General features: G+C 42.0%; 1 protein-coding gene across 4 annotated transcripts in view; it reads right to left on the bottom strand.

The window, feature by feature from the left end:
• The window catches only part of LOC310765067 (BEN domain-containing protein 5-like), a gene marked incomplete at its 5' end in the record, with an annotated part of 723,703 nt that overhangs the window by 301,122 nt on the left and 404,269 nt on the right, over positions 1–18,312 (bottom strand). For 2 of the 4 annotated variants that reach the window (XM_083619596.1, XM_083619594.1), the window contains 4 exons: positions 1,921–2,134; positions 2,718–2,866; positions 10,252–10,627; positions 17,892–18,025. The exons of 1 other annotated variant lie outside the window; for it this stretch is intronic. In XM_083619596.1, the coding sequence (XP_083475722.1) occupies positions 1,921–2,134; positions 2,718–2,866; positions 10,252–10,627; positions 17,892–18,025 (873 nt within the window). The remainder of the gene's footprint in view (positions 1–1,920; positions 2,135–2,717; positions 2,867–10,251; positions 10,628–17,891; positions 18,026–18,312) is intronic. One more of the 4 variants, XM_083619595.1, reaches the window with a different exon arrangement.

Raw genomic sequence — 18,312 nt, 5'->3', positions numbered from 1 at the left:
AAACCAAGCCTTAGGAGGAATGGTTGGGGGAATTGGGTATGTTTAGCCTGCTAAAGAGGAGACATGGTATCCATCTTCAAATATCTGAACAGATGTCACATGGCAGATGGAGCAAGCTTCTTTTCTCCTGCTCCAGAGGACTCAAACCAATAACTTCATGTTACAAGAAAGGAGATTCCGACTAAACATCAGGAAGAACTTTCTGACAGTAAGAGCTGTCCCACAGAGGAACAGACTCCAATGAAAGGTGATGGACTTTCCGTCCTTGAAGGTTTTTAAGCAGAGGTTGAATAGCCACCTGTCATGTATGATTTAGATGAGATTCCTGCATCACAGGGGGTTTGACTAGATAACCCTCAGGGTCCCTTCCAACTCTACAATTCAAGTGTTCTATGACTGGGCATGTAGGACATCATACAGACGTCATGAGACCCTGTCTTCTCACTCACCCCAAAACACCTGCTCCAGCTTCAGTGGCCATGGGCTGCTGACTATTGCTCATTCTTCCCTGTCAGTGACTCCCTTCTCTTAAAAGATACAGGATCCACTTGAAACCTCATTCTGCACAGACCATGAGAAAGGTCCAACGCATGACAAGCAGTAGAGACTAGGACATTTCCAGCTTTTGCTCATAGCATCCTACTTGTTCCAAGCATGTGCATACATCCTTGGAAGATTCATCACAGACACAAAACAGATGAAGGTGTTCCCAGGATGCAGCTGGTGCCACAAGGAGAACCTGCTCTTCTGACTATTGAGCAACTGTCATAAAGAACCTGCTTTGGCCATCCCTGAAAAGTGTTTTTCTCTTTCAGGGTCCACTATCCCAGATGCACTGAGTTGAATAAAGGCTATGATTCTGCAACATGTTTTTGTTTGTTTGTTTGTTTGTTTTGTTGCCGTTCGTAGGGTTGTATTCAAGAAGGATCTGGCCTCAGGATGGGACTCTGAGAGGGGAAGGAAGGAAGCTTGAAGTGATGCTTTCAATGGTTGTTCACTTATGAGTGGGCAGGCCTATCAGGTTGCACAAGTTTGATGGTGACTGCGTGTAGTAGGCAGTCATTTGGCAAGGAAAAGAGAGAGGCAGAGGCCTACTGAGATTCTACTCAGCAGCACTGGACTATCAGGCAAGATAGCAAGGAAGGTGACTGGTCACATGGGGTGCTAGGGGAAAGGGTGGGCCAAATGGTCTGGTTGGCCCATGCAGCAGCCAGGCTATTGCTTCATGCAGTGCTCCTCCTGATTTGCTAAGGTGTCAAGTGTGAGGAGGGGGGCTTCCCATCTTTCCTAGTTGTACCCTGAATTTTAAACTGGCACTCCTGCCATGTAAAATGTGAGCTGTTCCACCCAGCTATGGCTCCTCCTCCATTCCTTATGCTCCTGGTATCTATGGCTGTGGATGGTGGCAGCATTATCTGGACTCTCCTTTTCTTCTGTGTGTGGTGCTCCAAATGGTGGTTGTGAAGAGAGTAACTCAAGTCAAACCCCTGCCAGGAGATACCTGGGGACTTGAAGTATTGTGGTCATTGATGGCTATGCTAATGGGGCTGGTGGAGTGAGGTGCTCTAACGTTGTGTGTTGGAGTACGACCCTGGCATTGTGAGTTCACTGACTCTCTCCATTTGTGAGTAGGGATAGCAATGGTCAGTTTTCAATGTATGCTAGGGGCATGTCTGTTGCTTTCCCACCATTAAAGAAAAAACTGGTTATGTGTTTCGCACCTCTTCTCCTGGGTTGAGCATGCATAGGATATATGGGCTTTTCTGTTGGTGTAGCAATAGCATATCTCTCCTGCCCACAACAGTGTAACTGGAATGTGGAATTGTGCTGCATATTTGAGTATTTTTTTATAAAAAAAAAAAGAGGAAGAAAGATTCTCCCATTTCATCACAGCAGTATTGCATGCTCCTAGTCACGTACCTCTGACAATGCTTAATTTGTGAGGGGACAGAGGAGGTTTGGGAACGGCGTCTTTCTTTTTTTTGGTGGCGACTCCTGTGACGCTTCTGTTCTTAAGAACATCTGTTCCCCAGATCATAACCGCTAAGTTTTTTGTATACTTTGAATCCCCTTGCGTTACTTGCAGTTGGTGCCATTTCTCCTCATCTACCCAGATGCCGCTGCCAAGATGGACCTGAAGTGTAAAGGGAGGGAAATGCAGTGAGTTTTCAAAAAGCAAAGAGCATCCAGATTAGTAGTGATTTGTTTAATATTTCATAAGAACCAGCCACTGATCTTAAAAAATAATACTCCTGCAATATCTCAAGGTATGAAATGTTAGAATTAACTTGAAACTGAGTTCTGTGTACATTCATGTAAACTGAAAGCAAGCTGTTCTACAAACAATTATAGCAGAAAGTGAATTCATACAACCATATAGGCTCAACGATGATTGAAATACTAGTCTCCAAAAGACAAATACACACATAGATATCTATGAATCAGATCTAGGAGTTCCAAGTTACTTTCAAAATCTCTCACATAACTGTGTCTAACACATGGGAAGACATTCCAGCTCTTCTAAAGCTATGATTTTCATCAGGTGTGTGGTATGTGAGTACATTTTGCCAAACAAATGCAAAAACCACTAGGAAAGGAAACCACAACTCAAGAAATGTCTGTAAAGGTCTTCTAGATTTCTCTTGACCTGATATAGTGACATGAAATCCACCTAAATTCCACATGACAAATATTTATGAAGTAGCTGCCTAAATTACCTTTCCATTCTCAAGAATATATTTGTCCATTACTGGAACAGCAGCAGGATAGTATGTTGATGTATTTGCTTCCTCACTGAAAGCATTCTGTACTTCAGGCTCAGGCTCAATGGATTCTGGCTGAACTTTTTCAAGGTCTAGCGCAGGACCTACACAGTCCAGAAAACAGCATTTGAGTATATCAAACAGCATTAATTTAAACAGATTACACTGATTCTATAAAAAACTGGATCTAACTCAAAATCCCAGAGCTCAAAACATGTAATCCACATTCAGTACAAGGAAAGCACAACTCTATCCCAGATTAATCCAGATATGGGCAACATCCAATTGTTGTTGGCATCGGTCTGTCTTGAGAGACAATGGAGGAGTGCACATGCAGGGGTAAAGTCAACATATGGTCAGGAGCATGGGTAGGCAAACTAAGGCCCGGGGGCCGGGTGCAGCCCAATTGCCTTCTCAATCCGGCCCGCAGACGGTCCTGGAATCAGCATGTTTTTACATGAGTAGAATGTGTGCTTTTATTTAAAATGCATCTCTGGGTTATTTGTGGGGCATAGGAATTCGTTCATTAGAGAGAGAGAGAGAGAGAGAGAGAGAGAGAGAGAGAGAGAGAGTCCGGCCCTCCACAAGGTCTGAGGGACGGTGGACCGGCCCACAGCTGAAAAAAGTCTGCTGACCCCTGGTCAGGTGTGAGGGTGAGGAGACACTGTGCCTCCTTCCACTGCCCCTGATCACACTGTGGAGAACAGGAAGGTTTGATCCAGCTGAGTGATTTGCCCTGTACCCAGCAGGCTTAAACAAGCAGAGTGCGCAATCCTGCTGGGTGCTGCTTTGCAAGTGCCTTCCCTGCGGGGAACATGCTTGCAAAGCAGCACCTTGCAGCTAGCAGGATAGAACCTAGCTTGCAATCCTGCTGGGTGCTGCTTCATAAGCATATTCCCCAAAGGGGTGGTAGCAAGTGGAGGGTTCAATACTGCTGACTGCAAGGGGTCCGCTTCACTAGTGTGTTCCCTACATGGAATGTGCTGGTGAAGCAGCATGCAGCAGGATTGAACCTTCCTGCTCTCTGCAGTGCAGACAGAGGAAGGGAAGGAAACACAATGTATCTCCAAAGCTATGTATGGTGGGGAGGGTAGAAAATGGGCCCAGAGGCAACATGTCAAAAGGTATGTGCTATCTCCGAGCCCAATTCCCCTTCACTTATCCTGGTTGCTTCAAAAGCAGAGGGCAAGACTGAGTCTCCCTTTGCCCCCCAAAGAGCAAGTGGTTTTAGGGCAGGAGACTGGGTGCACGGGAGAACCTTGAGGAAGTCTGCACTGCAGCCAAGAGCTCTTGGACACAGCAGCAGCTTGTGCAGAGTTGTCCTGCCTATCCCTTTCTGTAAGCTGAGCAGGAAGTGCTTGCTTCCAACTCAGCTACCGTAATGATGCTAAGCCAGGGCTTTCTCTTCAATCTTTCCCTGGCTGAATGTAGAAATTCCGTAACTGGAGAACCTGAGAAGAGAATAGCTCACTCCTGTATCAACAATTCAAGGGACGGGCAAGACCTATTTCTATCTCGTAGCAGGAGTGTGAACAGCACTCCCCTTAGCTACATACAATTCTTGCAGCATGGAGAAATAATACAGAGAACAACCAAAAATGCGGACGCTAAATATTTATTTGTAAAAAGAAAAGGTTACCTCACCAGAAACCATTATGCTATTTCTATTTGGCGGCCTTCTGCTGTGTGCTGATAATCGATATATTTGTACGTGTGAAATTAAACTCTTCCTAACATAGCATGACTAGTAACCTCTACCAAAACAGGAATCCACAGTACCCCTAGAAAATAAATATATAAATGAGGTTCTATTACTTAGGAGCCACTGACAGAAAGCAGTAAAATTAAGAGTCTATATCTCTGGATAGTTTTATTTCCAAAATCAAAGCCTCTTCTAACTAGATAAACTTCACAGTGATTTCACAAACTACTAAGAGTTGCATTTACAGCACAGCGTGTTGTGAATTAGACATGCAATTCCTTTTACTGTGTTTTTGCTAATTGGTGTTGCGTGCCTAATTTGCCATGCACCATGCCTACTTTTAAAGTTTCTCTCTCTTTGTGGCTTTTGTGCTTCGGTAAGCAAGAAAGAAATTGTGCAGTAATGGGAGGTTTCTGAAAGTCAACAAAATTATCTTAACCTAGCAAACACAAGTGTGGAGTAAGGAAAATCCCTGTATCAGTGAAAAAATCTTTTCATTTGTGAGGTGTAGAACATCCAGAACTAGAATTAGAAAATAAATACAACAGTGTTAGATATTTTTTCCATAGTTTTGCTTCCTAAGTTTCTTGCGCATCATTTTTGTTGTTTCAAAGTCCCCAAATGTAGCATTCTGGAATAAAATATTACCAGGTTATACAGTAAGATAACTTTCAGATGATACATTTAACTCATGGCAAAGACGGTGTCTAGCCTTGGCCCTGTGGGACACTGCAAACTGATATTCTTGGCTACCATCACTAACAGACAGCCAAGGCGGATATATGAATCTATTGGCTAAAGGGAGGGGACTAGTAGCAGACTGTTTTTCACAATGCAGTCACATTTCTCCCCAGAGGCACCTAAAAGCTGCTGCCTGCATATGAGGCCACTAAAAGCTTGTGGCTGTACCTCACACAAGGGATGGATGATGTTGGGTTTTCAACATCATGGTGTATCGCCAGCCAAACATCGCGGTTTGATGATATACAGCTATGTTGAAAAGAGCTGCATTGGCCCCAGCTGGCAAGATACTGGGTGAAACTCCTGTAGCTCTCAACGTGGGAGCTCAGGTGCTTTCACCCCAGCGCCTCACAGGCTGTGGCCAATACAGCTGGCCCAAGCCTGCTGCTCAGCTGGGGGGCGGGAAGGCTCCTGCGCCCAGCTAAGCAAGCCCCAAGATCCCTTGGCCAGGCTCCGCTGGCGGCGGGAGAGTTCCTGCTCCCAGCGGACCCAGCCCCAAGTCCCCTGCCGCTCACACTGGAGCAGCAAGGACCTTGGGGCTCCTTGGCCAAGCTCCCCATGACTTCGCTGGCACGGGGGGGGGCAGCTACCTTGCCAGCTTGCCCCCCACTCCCCGAAGTCAGACCAAGCAGCACTAGCCAAGCGCACGGAACCTGTCAGGCTCCATGTGTTTGACTGCTTTTACCTGTGCGGGTGCGCTGTCTCTCTCCTCTGGTGTGGGGTCATTCACCCCAGGAGAATGATGCAGCCCACACTCCTGGGCGAAGTCTGCAAGGCACGGGGTGCAAAGCTACTGTATCCATGCCTTGTGGGGAAGGGCTGCTGGAAGCTGCTGGTGAGCGCTGGGCCCGCCAGCAGCATCCAAGAGCCCCTACACTGCCTGGTCTGCCTTCCATCTTTCTGGGAGGAAAGGTGCAACACACCCTCCCAGAGGGAGCCTAGCACGGTTGGGGCTCTCTCAGTTGGGAAGGGCGGGCTACAGGCTTCTCAGCTGAGCAGCCCCAATCCCACTCCTACTTGGGTGCAAACAGCAGCAGGGTCGGGGATCTCTCAGCTGGGAAGACAAGACTTTGGGCTCCCCAGCTGAGCAGCCTTGATCCCGCTCCTACTCATGTGCAAGCAGGAGTTGGGGCGGGGCTCTCTCAGCTGGAGAGGGGGAGCACTTTAATGGAGCTCCCATCCTTGGCTCGTGTGAGCCGGTGGCGGGTCAGGGGTTCCTTAAGGGAAGGGCAGCAGCTCACTCCTCAGCCAAGCAGTTTAAAGAAGCGTAGGAAGGAACGAGCGGTATCAGCCCCTCGCCGATTCAGCTCGATTCTCCCTCTGGCGGGGCAGAGTGCGATGGCAGTTTCACCAGCGCTTGAAAACAGCAACATCGAAATCTGGGCCAGGCCTTTAATTAGACTTACAGCTCCCATGGTAGGCCCTGGGCTGCAGCACAGCCAGATGCTGGGTGAGCCAGACTACAATCCAGCTGCCGCCAATGCCTTGCTCTCCTGCTGCCTTCCCAGGCAGCAGGCACAACTGGGACTTCTGCGTGGACAGGGACCCACTGATTTGTTGCTTTAATTCCAGTACACACGACAACATAAGAGCACAGCCTAAGTTTTCTTTCAAAAAGATAGCGGGGAAAGCCTTGAATGTAGATTCACACTTTCTGAGATGTATTTGAAGTGGTAAGAGTCCAACATACAATATTTAAGAGATCAAAAGAGCACATGCTTGGGATTTTAGAGTGTGTGCAAAAAATATGAACTGGGATTCTCAGCTCTTAGAATGTTTCTCTATCAAAAGGAAACAAAATGAAATATGCAGAAATTAATCCTTTCTGCTTCCCTGCTTCACCTGCGCCTGCTTATGCCTTCTAAAAATTTATGGAAACTAGTTTTTATCTCCTGACACACTTGACATTAGATCACTTAGGGAAAGAGTACTACCTATGCACTCACACAAGGAAGTATGTTTGCTTCTCAACGCTTTGATTCTGAAAGGTATTTGTAGTAAAAATAGAAAAGCACCTTCTCGCCAGTCCTTTTCCTAAATCAGACCTGTATTTAGCCGAATAGCCATAGGTGACCATGAAGGTCAGTGAACTGGCAGAGAATGGACAGGTATCTCGTTCCTCTTCCGCCTGCCCATTCAGTTCGCAGGCTAGCTGTGGAGGAAGGGAAACTCATCCCTTAGCTCTGCCCCTCCTGTACCAGCCTATTTGGTAGGGCAGTTTTTACCAGCCTGCTAACAAACTGCATTTCAATGGCCACTAGCCTCTTAGTGGGATAGTAAAAATAAAATAAAATGGTGGTATTTAGAAGGGTAATCTAAAGGGAAGTGCAAACATTTTGAGAGTTCAGCTTACTTTGAGTGCATGAAAACCAGCTTAGTAAAAGAAGAAAAAAATTGTAGCTAATTAAATATCTGAAAAAACTGTAATAACTTTCTTTAAATATTAAACTTCAAGTCTAAATATTGTTTATTACTGCATCTTATCTCTTACCAAGAAACACAACATTTATCTTCCTTGTTTTAAATGTAACTGGCTACTATAATTAAGAAATACGATTTGTCAAAATATAGGGCTATCACATCTTCAGTGACAGCACACTCCAAGACACTGGAGGAAAAAAATAATCTAACACTTTCATATTTTCTTCAAATACCCATTCACAGAGTACTGGAGAATGTAAGAGAAGCCACCCAGCCATCCCTATATTTCAATGAGCTAAATGAAATTTCAAAGAAGAATAAGCAGGGGAATATCAAGTAGAAAATTACGACATCATGCTTAGAAGAGGGAACTGAACAGAACCTTTTCATAATACTTCCCAGTGGAAAAGATGTCAGATGCTAAGAAAGAGATTTGTCACAACTTCCAAAACAGAAAAGTAACCAAAAAAGTTGCACAGAAAAGGACTGAACACTGACAATAAGAGGTATTTGTAGAGTAACACGACTGAAAGATGAGCATGGCATATGTATGCACAGATCCAATATGTTGTGGCAGTGGCTTAGCAGTGGTCTAGCAGAAAGCCTATAGATTGAACAGTTTATTGGACTGCTTCTCTCCATATGAACCTACCGAGACCCTGAGATCACCCTCTGACGCTCTTCTTTGTGTCACCTCCATGGCAGGTCCGGAGGGTGGCAACACGAGAATGGGCCTTTTCTGCAGTGGCTCCCCATTTGCAGAATGCTCTCCCCGGGGAGGTTCAGCTGGCACTTTCATTATACCCCTTTAAGGCACCAGATGAAAACACACCCCTTTAACCAGGACATCTGATGCACTTTTAAAATATGACGGGGTGTGTGTGTGTTATTGGGTTGTTTTTGCTTTTATTATGTATTTTCTGTCACATCACGTGAGAGACAAAACATAACTCAACTCTTTTTCTGAATCAAGTGACTATGCAGGAATTGGGTAAGTGCTTAGCTACCATGATGGGCTGGATGAGGGTCAATAAACTGAGCTTGAATTCTGGTTAGGATTAGGGTTCTGTTTAGGAGCACTTCCCAGGAACAGATCAACTGACTGTTCTAAATGGGGTTTCACTCTCTGAAGTAGCAAGTAAGTAGTTTGCCGGTGCTCCTGAATCCATCTTTGTCACTGGAGAACAAGTGGATAAGGAGCACCTTCTGCTAGTTTGGCTGCTACAACAGATATGACCATCCCTTTATTGGAATAGCCTAGGTAAAGTGGTCAAAGCCCGGAAAGTCTCCAGATTAGATTACCGCAATGAACTCTTTGTGGAGCTTCCCTTAAGGTTGAACTGGCAGCTGTTGCTAGTGCATAATGCCACAGCAAGGCTGTGGAAGAGGGCACCTATCAACTGTGCATAAAACCTGGGCTGAGTTTCACTGGCTGCCATTTTGCTATTGAGCCTGGTTTTAGGTCTTCCTATTGGCCTATAAAGCCCTGGATATCTTGAGATGAGGTTACCTAAAGGAGCACCTTTCCTTATACAGTCGCAACTTGGTTCTAAAATGCCTTGCTACTCGTCCGTTTTGGTTGCCAAACACTGCAAACCCGGAAGTGCGTGTTCCAGTTTGCGAACAGCCAAACATCCGACGCAGCTTCCGACTGAGAGCGGGAAGCTCCTGCAGCCAACTGGAAGCCACGCCTTGGTTTTCAAAGGTTTACGGAAGTCAAACGGACTTCAGGAATGGATTACGTTCGAGAACCAAGGTATGACTGTACCCCTATCTGGAGACTTTGAAACATTGGAAACACACTCATGATAGTGCCACAAGCCTTGTTTGTCAAGCCAGTACCTGATTGTCCAAATGTGGCAAAAGTGTCTTTGGTTTTGTGTAAACCAAACAAAGTTTTAGATAGTATACATTTTGAGGAAATCTAAATTGAATTTTAAAAATCAATGGAATTTACAGATATGGAACTGAAAAATAAATTGGAGCAAATGTTGTTTGCTCAAAAAGAGCACTTTGAAAGTTTGGCTTATGGTTCTCCAATCCTATGAACACTTATCTGAAAGCAAGTCCTGATAAATAGTGAGATTCCAAGTATACATGCAAAGGATCATGCTGTAAGATGGAACTCTTATATTTATTCAAGATATTTATTGGATTCCTTTTCTCATTCTACCAAGAACTTTGGCCACAATACTTAAGCTGCAATAAATGGTTACAATGGTCGCAGACATGTTACAAGGACCAGTGTGCTATGAAAGATTCTTATATTTCTGCATCCTTTTTTCTGGTTTGGGTGGGAAGAGATACCTAGATGTATTCATTTCAAAACATTTATATACTGCCTGATTATAATAAAACCTCAAAGTGGTTTTCAAAAAGAGTATGTTTCCACAGCTGCAGCACAGCATGGCTGTGTGCAGCCCTGGAAAAGCATGCCAATATTACCAGGATGAAAATTTCTATTAATAAAAAGAATGAAAAAAGGAACATGAATACAGAATTTTCAATGTATGAAATGGAAGATTGGCATATGCAATGAAGCAGATTATATTGTGATTATTTCAGCCATTCTAATTTAAAATTAAATTATTTAAGAACTTGTCCCACATATATCCAAGTACTTACCACTGCCTAGTCTGAGAAGCAGTACATCCTGTAGCCGTCTGTTCAAGTCTCTGAGCTCCTTCATTTCTGACACTAATGTCCCATACTCCTTTAGCTTTTTTGCTTGCTGAACAAGCTGCCTTCTTGTTCGCTCAAGTTCTTGTTGAATGTGTCTCATTTCTTCCTGCTGCTGCTGATAGCTTCGCAGCAATTCTTCATAAAGAACTCGAGGAACTACAGCATCGTCCATATTGTTCATCCTTTCTGAAGTTTCCATAAATGTTGCTTCAGGACTGGAACTGCTACTGAGACTCATTCCATTTTGTTTCTCAAGGCGCGCAACAACTGCTTCAATGCTTTTGTGCGTACCTTCATTTTGTTTCCTTCCGTCTTGTCTCTGTGTGTTACAACAAACATTGTGTTAACATACAATACGTAGCATGCTACAGAGATCTATAGTTAATTAAAACAGGAATTCACCAGAGTCCTCAAGTAAACGATGTGCTTACAATGAACTATACTAAATATGAAGTCATTCTTTTTATTGAACCATAATAATAATAAATAATCACAATCTTTTCAAGTTAGCACTTGGAGAAGGCAAGTATGGCAAGTATGGTAACCCCAATTTGGGCTGCCTACCAAAGCTAGTCAAAAGTTGCGGACAATTGGCAGTGGGAATTCTCCACAATGCTCAGAGAGTCCTTAGTATGCTGAAGAGAATGGGAGCACACTGGTTTACATGAACTCCTTTGCAGGTTTGCAATTGTGCCTTTTGTATGAAATTTATTTTTTCAACACACAAACTAAGAAAGTTGTTAGCACCTAGATATTTTTCAACAACACTATTAACTGTTGAGTGCTCCCAGGGGAAAAAATAGGCATAGATATTGTGTTCTTTCAATCCATCAGCTGAAAACTATATTTTTCTCAGTGCACTGAGGTGACAAAACAGATTTGCTGAAGGTTAGCTAATAGTTCTCTGCAAAATTTCCTGGCAGTATGCATTTATGTAATGGTTAGTGTCAGACTAGGACTTGGGAGAGCACAGTTCAAATCCTCACTTAGCCATGAAGTTCACTGGGTGACCTTGGTCCAGTCACTGTTTCTCAACCCTACCTCACAGGGTTGTTGTGAGGGAAAAAATTGGGAGAAAGAAGCATGTATACCAGCTTGAGTTCCTTGGAGTAAAAGGTGGGAAATACATACAAACATACATACATACATACATACATACATACATACTTAAAAGAAATTTTTGTACGCTACTGGTGTGGCCACAACTTTCACACCATTAACCTAATCGGGGGGCATCAAAGCTCAAACCAAGTGACTGAGTGGAATAATTCCACAATATAACAAAATTATTAATGAAATAATTTCATTCGGCATCAGGCTATCCAGTACTGTGCAATAATCAGCCATATCTCAACTGAGGTAATGTCTCCAAGGCAAATTTATCTGCCCTTCCTTTGACTCTCAGTATTAGTACTTAAGCTTTCTTACAGCTACTTTGTGCCCCATTTTAGCATCAAGCAAAGCAGATGTGTAACTGAAATAGTTTGCTTTAAAATAATAACTGTTTTCATGATAAAACTGCATTATTTTGGCTTAGGGCAACATTATAGAGAAACACTACATATGTAGCTAGTAAATGCAAAAATATCAAATAGCCCATGTTTTCATGTTGAATTAGAAGTTTATTTTAAATTCATAACAAAATGAGAATGTGGCAATAAATGCAGAATAAAAACAATGTCAATATACTGTCACAATAGCACTAAAGAGTTTATCAGTATCGTAAATCATGGATGTATCAAATGTTAAATTTGTATTTGGATATAGTATGTGCATGAACAATAAACGGCACATTTTTATACATGTTAACAGTAATAGCCAGTGAACAGTTCTTGAGTGAGAAGCATGTCAGGGCTGCAAAATTTACTTTTCCTTATTTTCTAGTCATCACCAACATAGATCTAAAATTCTGAAAGAAAACATACAGAAGACCAGCCTGAACTTAAATGAGAAATACTCAAGTATAACAAACTATACTCATATTTAGGGTTGCCCTACGTCTGGAATTTCCTGGACATATCCAGAACACTGCAGTCAGAATCCAGACGTAGAGCAACCCATACGATTTTCCTTTTAAAAAAAGCTCAAAAACTTCATTTTTGCGATTTTTTGGGGGGAAAGCTCAACAACTTTTATGTCCAGTTTTTCACTGTATGAAATATGGGATCCCTGAGTATACTTGCAACATAAAAACAGCAAACCCGTTCAAAAGCCATTAGTGCACTTTTTTCTGAATGCCACACCTATTTTTAAAGAACATACAGCTCTGAATTTCAAATGTTTTCTGAAGACATATCTTTTTACACAAGTGTATACCAAACAATAGTGTTTTGTCTATTGTTTTAGAATTTTGTAACTTCTCTTGCAAGTTTAAAATGGGAGGGGAGGGAGGGAGAGTTAGGGAGAGAGGAGGGGAGAGAGGAGGAGGAGGAGGAGAGAAAGAGAGAGAGAGAGAGAGAGAGAGAGAGAGAGAGAGAGAGAGAGAGAGAGAGACTTGTCTTATTTCAAGTTTTGTAGTCCACACTGGCAGTGCCTGCAGTAATGAAGAGTGGGTAACTGTTTTTGTAAAATAAAAATAAGAATGTAATTGTGAAGTATAAAATCCAGGATTTAACAAGGAGATCAGTTTCTGAAAAGGGTAGAAATTCCAGGTCTGAATTCCAATTAGCTATAGAATTTGAAGAATCATGCAAAATTCAAAACTGAAACATGCATCGACTGAAATGATTCTTCTACTGTTCCACAGTTGATCTTGTCACAACAAAAGGAAACCGTGATGATGAGTCTAAGAAAATAGCAGGTGTGACTCCAAGTGCATGCAAATAGAAAGATATTGACAGCATATTAATTCTGAAAGATGAAGAGCCATAATTAACATTTTTGTCCGCTACTGAAAGCATTATCAGTTCTTTGAGATGGTCCAGTGTATTTAAGTCCAGGTATTTGCTCAAGTGCATTTCCAAAATTATTAACTATCTGCTGAATAATAAGTGTGCTGAATGCTTAAAGGAGTCAGTCCCTCCAGTCAAAAAGCCCAAATGCCAGAACATCCACTGATCTAATCAAAAGAAAAACAGTATTTTCTGATAATACACTGTTCTTCACTGCATCCAGAAATTCTCTGCCAATACTTTTAATAGGCCACAGGGGGAGAATTATTTGAAGGCAATCTTATCCTGTTATTTGGGGGTTGTTTTGAATCCTCTTGATAGTGCTCTAAAGTTCTCTGGTGGATCACAACATCTCTTGACTTTCTTGAAATGTTGCCTGGTTGATAATTTTATAGGAAATGGTGCAACAATATTCAATGGCACAGTTTATATCTAAGAACTACAGGATGTTCCTTTAATGGCGGTTGAGCTCGTTAGCACAATTTAGTGACGAGGTCTCAACTTTCAGCAAAATATAACTATACCTATATGATTGTGGGCACAGTACAGTATGTGAAATAGTGCCACTGAGCAGCTGGTCATTCTCATCTTATTAAAATATTTGGAAAGGAGCACCAAACTACAATTCAGAGGAAAATCTTTCTCTTTTATGGCAAAAATAAAGAACCACTTTAGCAAACTTTACTGCGGGGAAGGATGAAAGTTTGCAGGCTATAGTCTACCATATTGCTGCATCGGTTTTCACTGACAACCAGAACTAAGATGCAACCATGACAAATGTGATATAAGGACAGTACTTCATGGGCATCAAGCACCTCAAACTTTTAAGAATACTATTTATGCAGAAAAGGTCATCATTATACCTGTCACACCAAATCAAGCTGCTTTTCTTAAACTTTTTATGTATAAGACCTTATTTTTTTTCACATCAAGATGTCCAAAATAAGAAATACAACATATCCTACATACCTAAGCTGTTGACAAAACTAATTTACAACTTAATCATAAAATAAGCAACAAAAACAAGTGCTACAACAATGATGACAAAATAACTACCATAACTGTACATGAAACACATTATGGAGCAGTAATAAAATAATACAGCAGAATGCATAATACAGATGGAAAATAACCTTTTGCCTTAAAAGACAGGCAGATATTGGCTGGGTTCGAAAGTCACTCTAAATCAAGCAACATCTTACTGTGAACTTGCAGACATTTAGACTCTGAGAGACGAGATTGCAGCAAGATCTTGACAAAACCGAGCCACTAAGCTATTTTCAAAACAGCTTGACAGTCTGGGTAACTGGGTGTGTTCCTCCCCATGTTGACTATAGCTAGCATTTATGAGAAAACATACCGTATTGGCCTGAATATAAGCCTCACTTTTCCCCCAAATTCCGACCGTGAAAAGTTAAAGTGCAGCTTATAAACGTGACCTTACGGTATGCAGTCAGGAGCGTGGGGCAAACAGTGGCAGGAGCGCAGCAAAGCTGCGCCTGCCCTGTGTGTAGTCCCCCGTCCTCTTCCCCAAGGCCGGGAAGGGAAAGAGTGAGGAAAGGGAAAAGCTGCTGGCAACGCAGTGTGGCTCCCCCTCCCCCCAAGTATGCAGCCAGGAGCAGCAAGGAATGGAGTGGCTTATATTTGGGTATTTCCCCCCCCCTCAATTTTAAAGGTGTGGCTTATATTCAGGTGCGGCTTATATTCAGGCCAATACGGTACTTGCCATACCTGGAGGTATAGCATTTCATAGCACACTGAATACTGTGTACTACAGCAACAAGCAAATGAACTAACTAGCATGGAACTTTCCATGTATTGCTATTGGATTATCCTACATATAGATTTAAGAAATGTGTGTGAGAGAATGAATGAGCAGCAACTGTTCCCATAATTCAGAAAAATACATATCTGGTGAGATTGCCTTTTGAGTTTGGTTGAAGGGAATCAAAATGTGCTTTTCTGGGCCTGGCATGTGGCAGTATTGGTGGCAATAAGATCGGAGACCCGGTTACTCCATGAAGTTCAATGTAAAAGCAGAATGTAAATACAGGGAACTCGCAACTTGGGCACATTTAACTTGTGCGCATTCAGCTTTATGTGCTTGGCAAACTTAAAAAATAAAAAATAAAAAGGGTGAGGGACGGGGACAGGCATTGAGGAAAAAATACACTGGCAATCTCGCACGGTTTTGCCTTAGCATGAGCTATTCCCAGAAAGTAACCCAGCAGTAAATTAATAGTTGCTTGCATGTGTGCATCACATCATACCGATCTACAATTCTTATACATTGATCATATGGTGTGGTTATCATGCTTCTACCATTTTTTCTTGTTAAACAAATAAAATAAACTTACACTGCAACATTAAAACACAAACAGTATGCCTGTGGCATACGCACGTAATAGCTTTTGTATATGCTGTTTCTCTATAACGTTGTCACTAAGCCAAACACCTATTCCCTGACTCTAATGAAAACATTGGCAGTCATCATGAATCTAAAATAGTCAAAATGCGCATGAATATGCTCCCTATCTGATTTTCCTAGAATTAAAATGAAGTACACCTCCACAAGCAGGCTTGAGTACTGGTATGTATTGGCAAAGGAGAGCCAGGTAATGTTATTTTCCAGTATATAAAAGGCTGATTACTACACAGTACCTGGTAGCAGGCTAAAGAGGGAAAGCTTTGGCAAATAATATGACCCAGAACTATGTGTCCCACAAACCATTTTATCACATAAGCAAAACCTGGAATACAAACATATATTAGACCATTTTTGCATGTCTGTTGTGTACTTTTTGTATGATGCTTCTTCAATGCATCACAGATCTCTTCATTTTGAGCATTTATTCACTCCATTTACTTTTAAACCAGATGAGTTCGAGAACTGTTTGTAGGGTACATGTCTTTAGATGCATCCTGACAAAAATCAGGAAGGAATTTTCCTGAGAACTTTTAGCTCAAGGTCAGTGTATTTCATTACCTAAATCCACTGAGGAAAAAATAGTTTCCAGATGGTGAGACTAAAATCACTGAGCACATTTTCCTGCTCAGCCAGTCACTTAAAAAGACAAGCACACTGTGTATTGTTTTATGTTTCATAGTGATATTTTTATGTGACACTTTCAGTTTACCATGTGCTTCTTGTGAAGTAGGCTACTATAAGTTCCATCTAGCAACAAAAACATAGGATGAAGCCCCAAAGCTGTCACGGTAACCTCATCGATCACATGAATTTGGGTATCAGCACTTTAATTATCAATTCCTTCCCTAATGATCCCCAGCATGGAATTTGCCTTTCTCACAGCTGTTGTACACTGGGTCAGCATCTTCACTTAGCTACAGTGGTGCCCCACAAGATGAATGCCTCGCAAGACGGAAAACTCGCTAGACAAAAGAGTTTTCCGTTTTGGAGGTGCTTCGCAAAATGAATTTCCTATGGGCTTGCTTCGCAAGACGAAAATGTCTTGCGAGTTCCTGCGGGTTTTTTTTTCCTCCCCCCCCCCTTTCTAAGCCGCTAAGCCGCTTATCCGCTAAGCCGATAAGCCGCTAAAAGCCGCTAAAAGCGCTAATCCGCTAATCCATCAATGGGCTTGCTTCGCAAGACGAAAAAACCGCTAGACGAAGAGACTCGCAGAACGGATTCTTTTCGTCTTGCGAGGCACCACTGTATCTACTACAACTCCAAGGTTTCTCACTCCTGGTCATTCACCTCCAGTTCAGAGTATATATGTGGAATTACGTTTTTTTTTTTTTTGTCCCTACAGGCATCACCTTACACTAGTTTGCACTTAAATGCATTTGCCATTTTGCCACACTGGGTGAATACCCAGTCTGGAGAGGTCCTTTTGTAGCTCTTCGATGCTCCTTTAACAACCCTGAGTGGTTTAATATTTCCCACCCTCATGCACACTCTAAATCTGTTCTGGGGGATTCCCCCAACTCTCTAGAGCAGATTTGGCCACAGCATATTGAGGGAGGAGAGAGGGGAGAGGCCCGTTGCATGAGCGGAAATCGTTTTCTGATAGGATGAGGGAATTGGATGTTCCCCTTCAATAGCAGAATGAATTATGTTGTATATATTTCATTGTGGGGTGTTTTTTTGTGTTAATATTAGACCTTTTAAATATCTAGAAAAGGCAGGTGCTGATACTCTCAAACCCATAAACACATGGATTATACATGTATCATACTTCATCCACAGGCCACACTTTAGAGAATGCCAGTCCACTATGAAGTTATTTACTGGTGTTAACCAGTTAACACCAGTAACCAAAGGGAAGAAAAGGCAACCAGTGAAGGAGTTCTGCAACAGACATGAATGTGAAAGGGAAGTTTCTTTCATGAAGTGTCGTAAAACTTTCTTTTAAATTTACAACACAAAATGAGTAACAACGCTGAAAACTCATATTCACAAAACCCTGTAGCTGACCTTCAATTAAAAAACTAGCAAAACAACTCTTTGGGCCAAAGTGAAACAGTGTCCAACAATGACTAAAGAAAGGAACTTGAGCAAATAGAATGAAAAAGCCCCATGCATTTACAAAAGAGACATTTAAAGCAATTCAGGAGTCTTGATCACATTCACACTCCCATCAGTCATAGCCAGTAATACAATGCTTTGTATGCTTTCCTTTAAGGTCTGAAGCCACAAAGTTTAAAAAAGAGCAACAAAAAAACTTCCAATACCTTACAGTGTCTAAGTTCCATATCTTCATCCCCATAATCTGTAATTTCTCCTATTTCTTCTAGGTGATTGAGAGAAAGCTTGGGGATTTTAATTTTCTTCTGCATCACACTGTTTTCAAGATCAGTTTTATCTTCTGTAAAATTTACATAAAAATAAAAATGGTCAAATTCATCAAACTTTTCATCAAACTTATCATTCAAATGCTGTATCACTGAGGCCAGACCACTTAAAGTTTCCCATGCTCAACTGTCTTCAGTGTGCAGTGGAATTCAATTGCTCCACAGACTCTAAACATTAACACCAAAATGAAGAGTGCCACATATAATTCTACATTTTTTTAATTCTGTATTTTCCAAGACAGAAAAAATACAATCACCACATTTGTATTTGTGTTGTTTCATTTAAATGTATGAAAATTTT

This window comes from Podarcis filfolensis (assembly GCF_964270895.1).
Source record: "Podarcis filfolensis genome assembly, chromosome: 6".
In the NCBI taxonomy this organism is placed as follows: domain Eukaryota; kingdom Metazoa; phylum Chordata; class Lepidosauria; order Squamata; family Lacertidae; genus Podarcis; species Podarcis filfolensis.
This window is presented reverse-complemented; position numbering and strand designations above follow the sequence as displayed.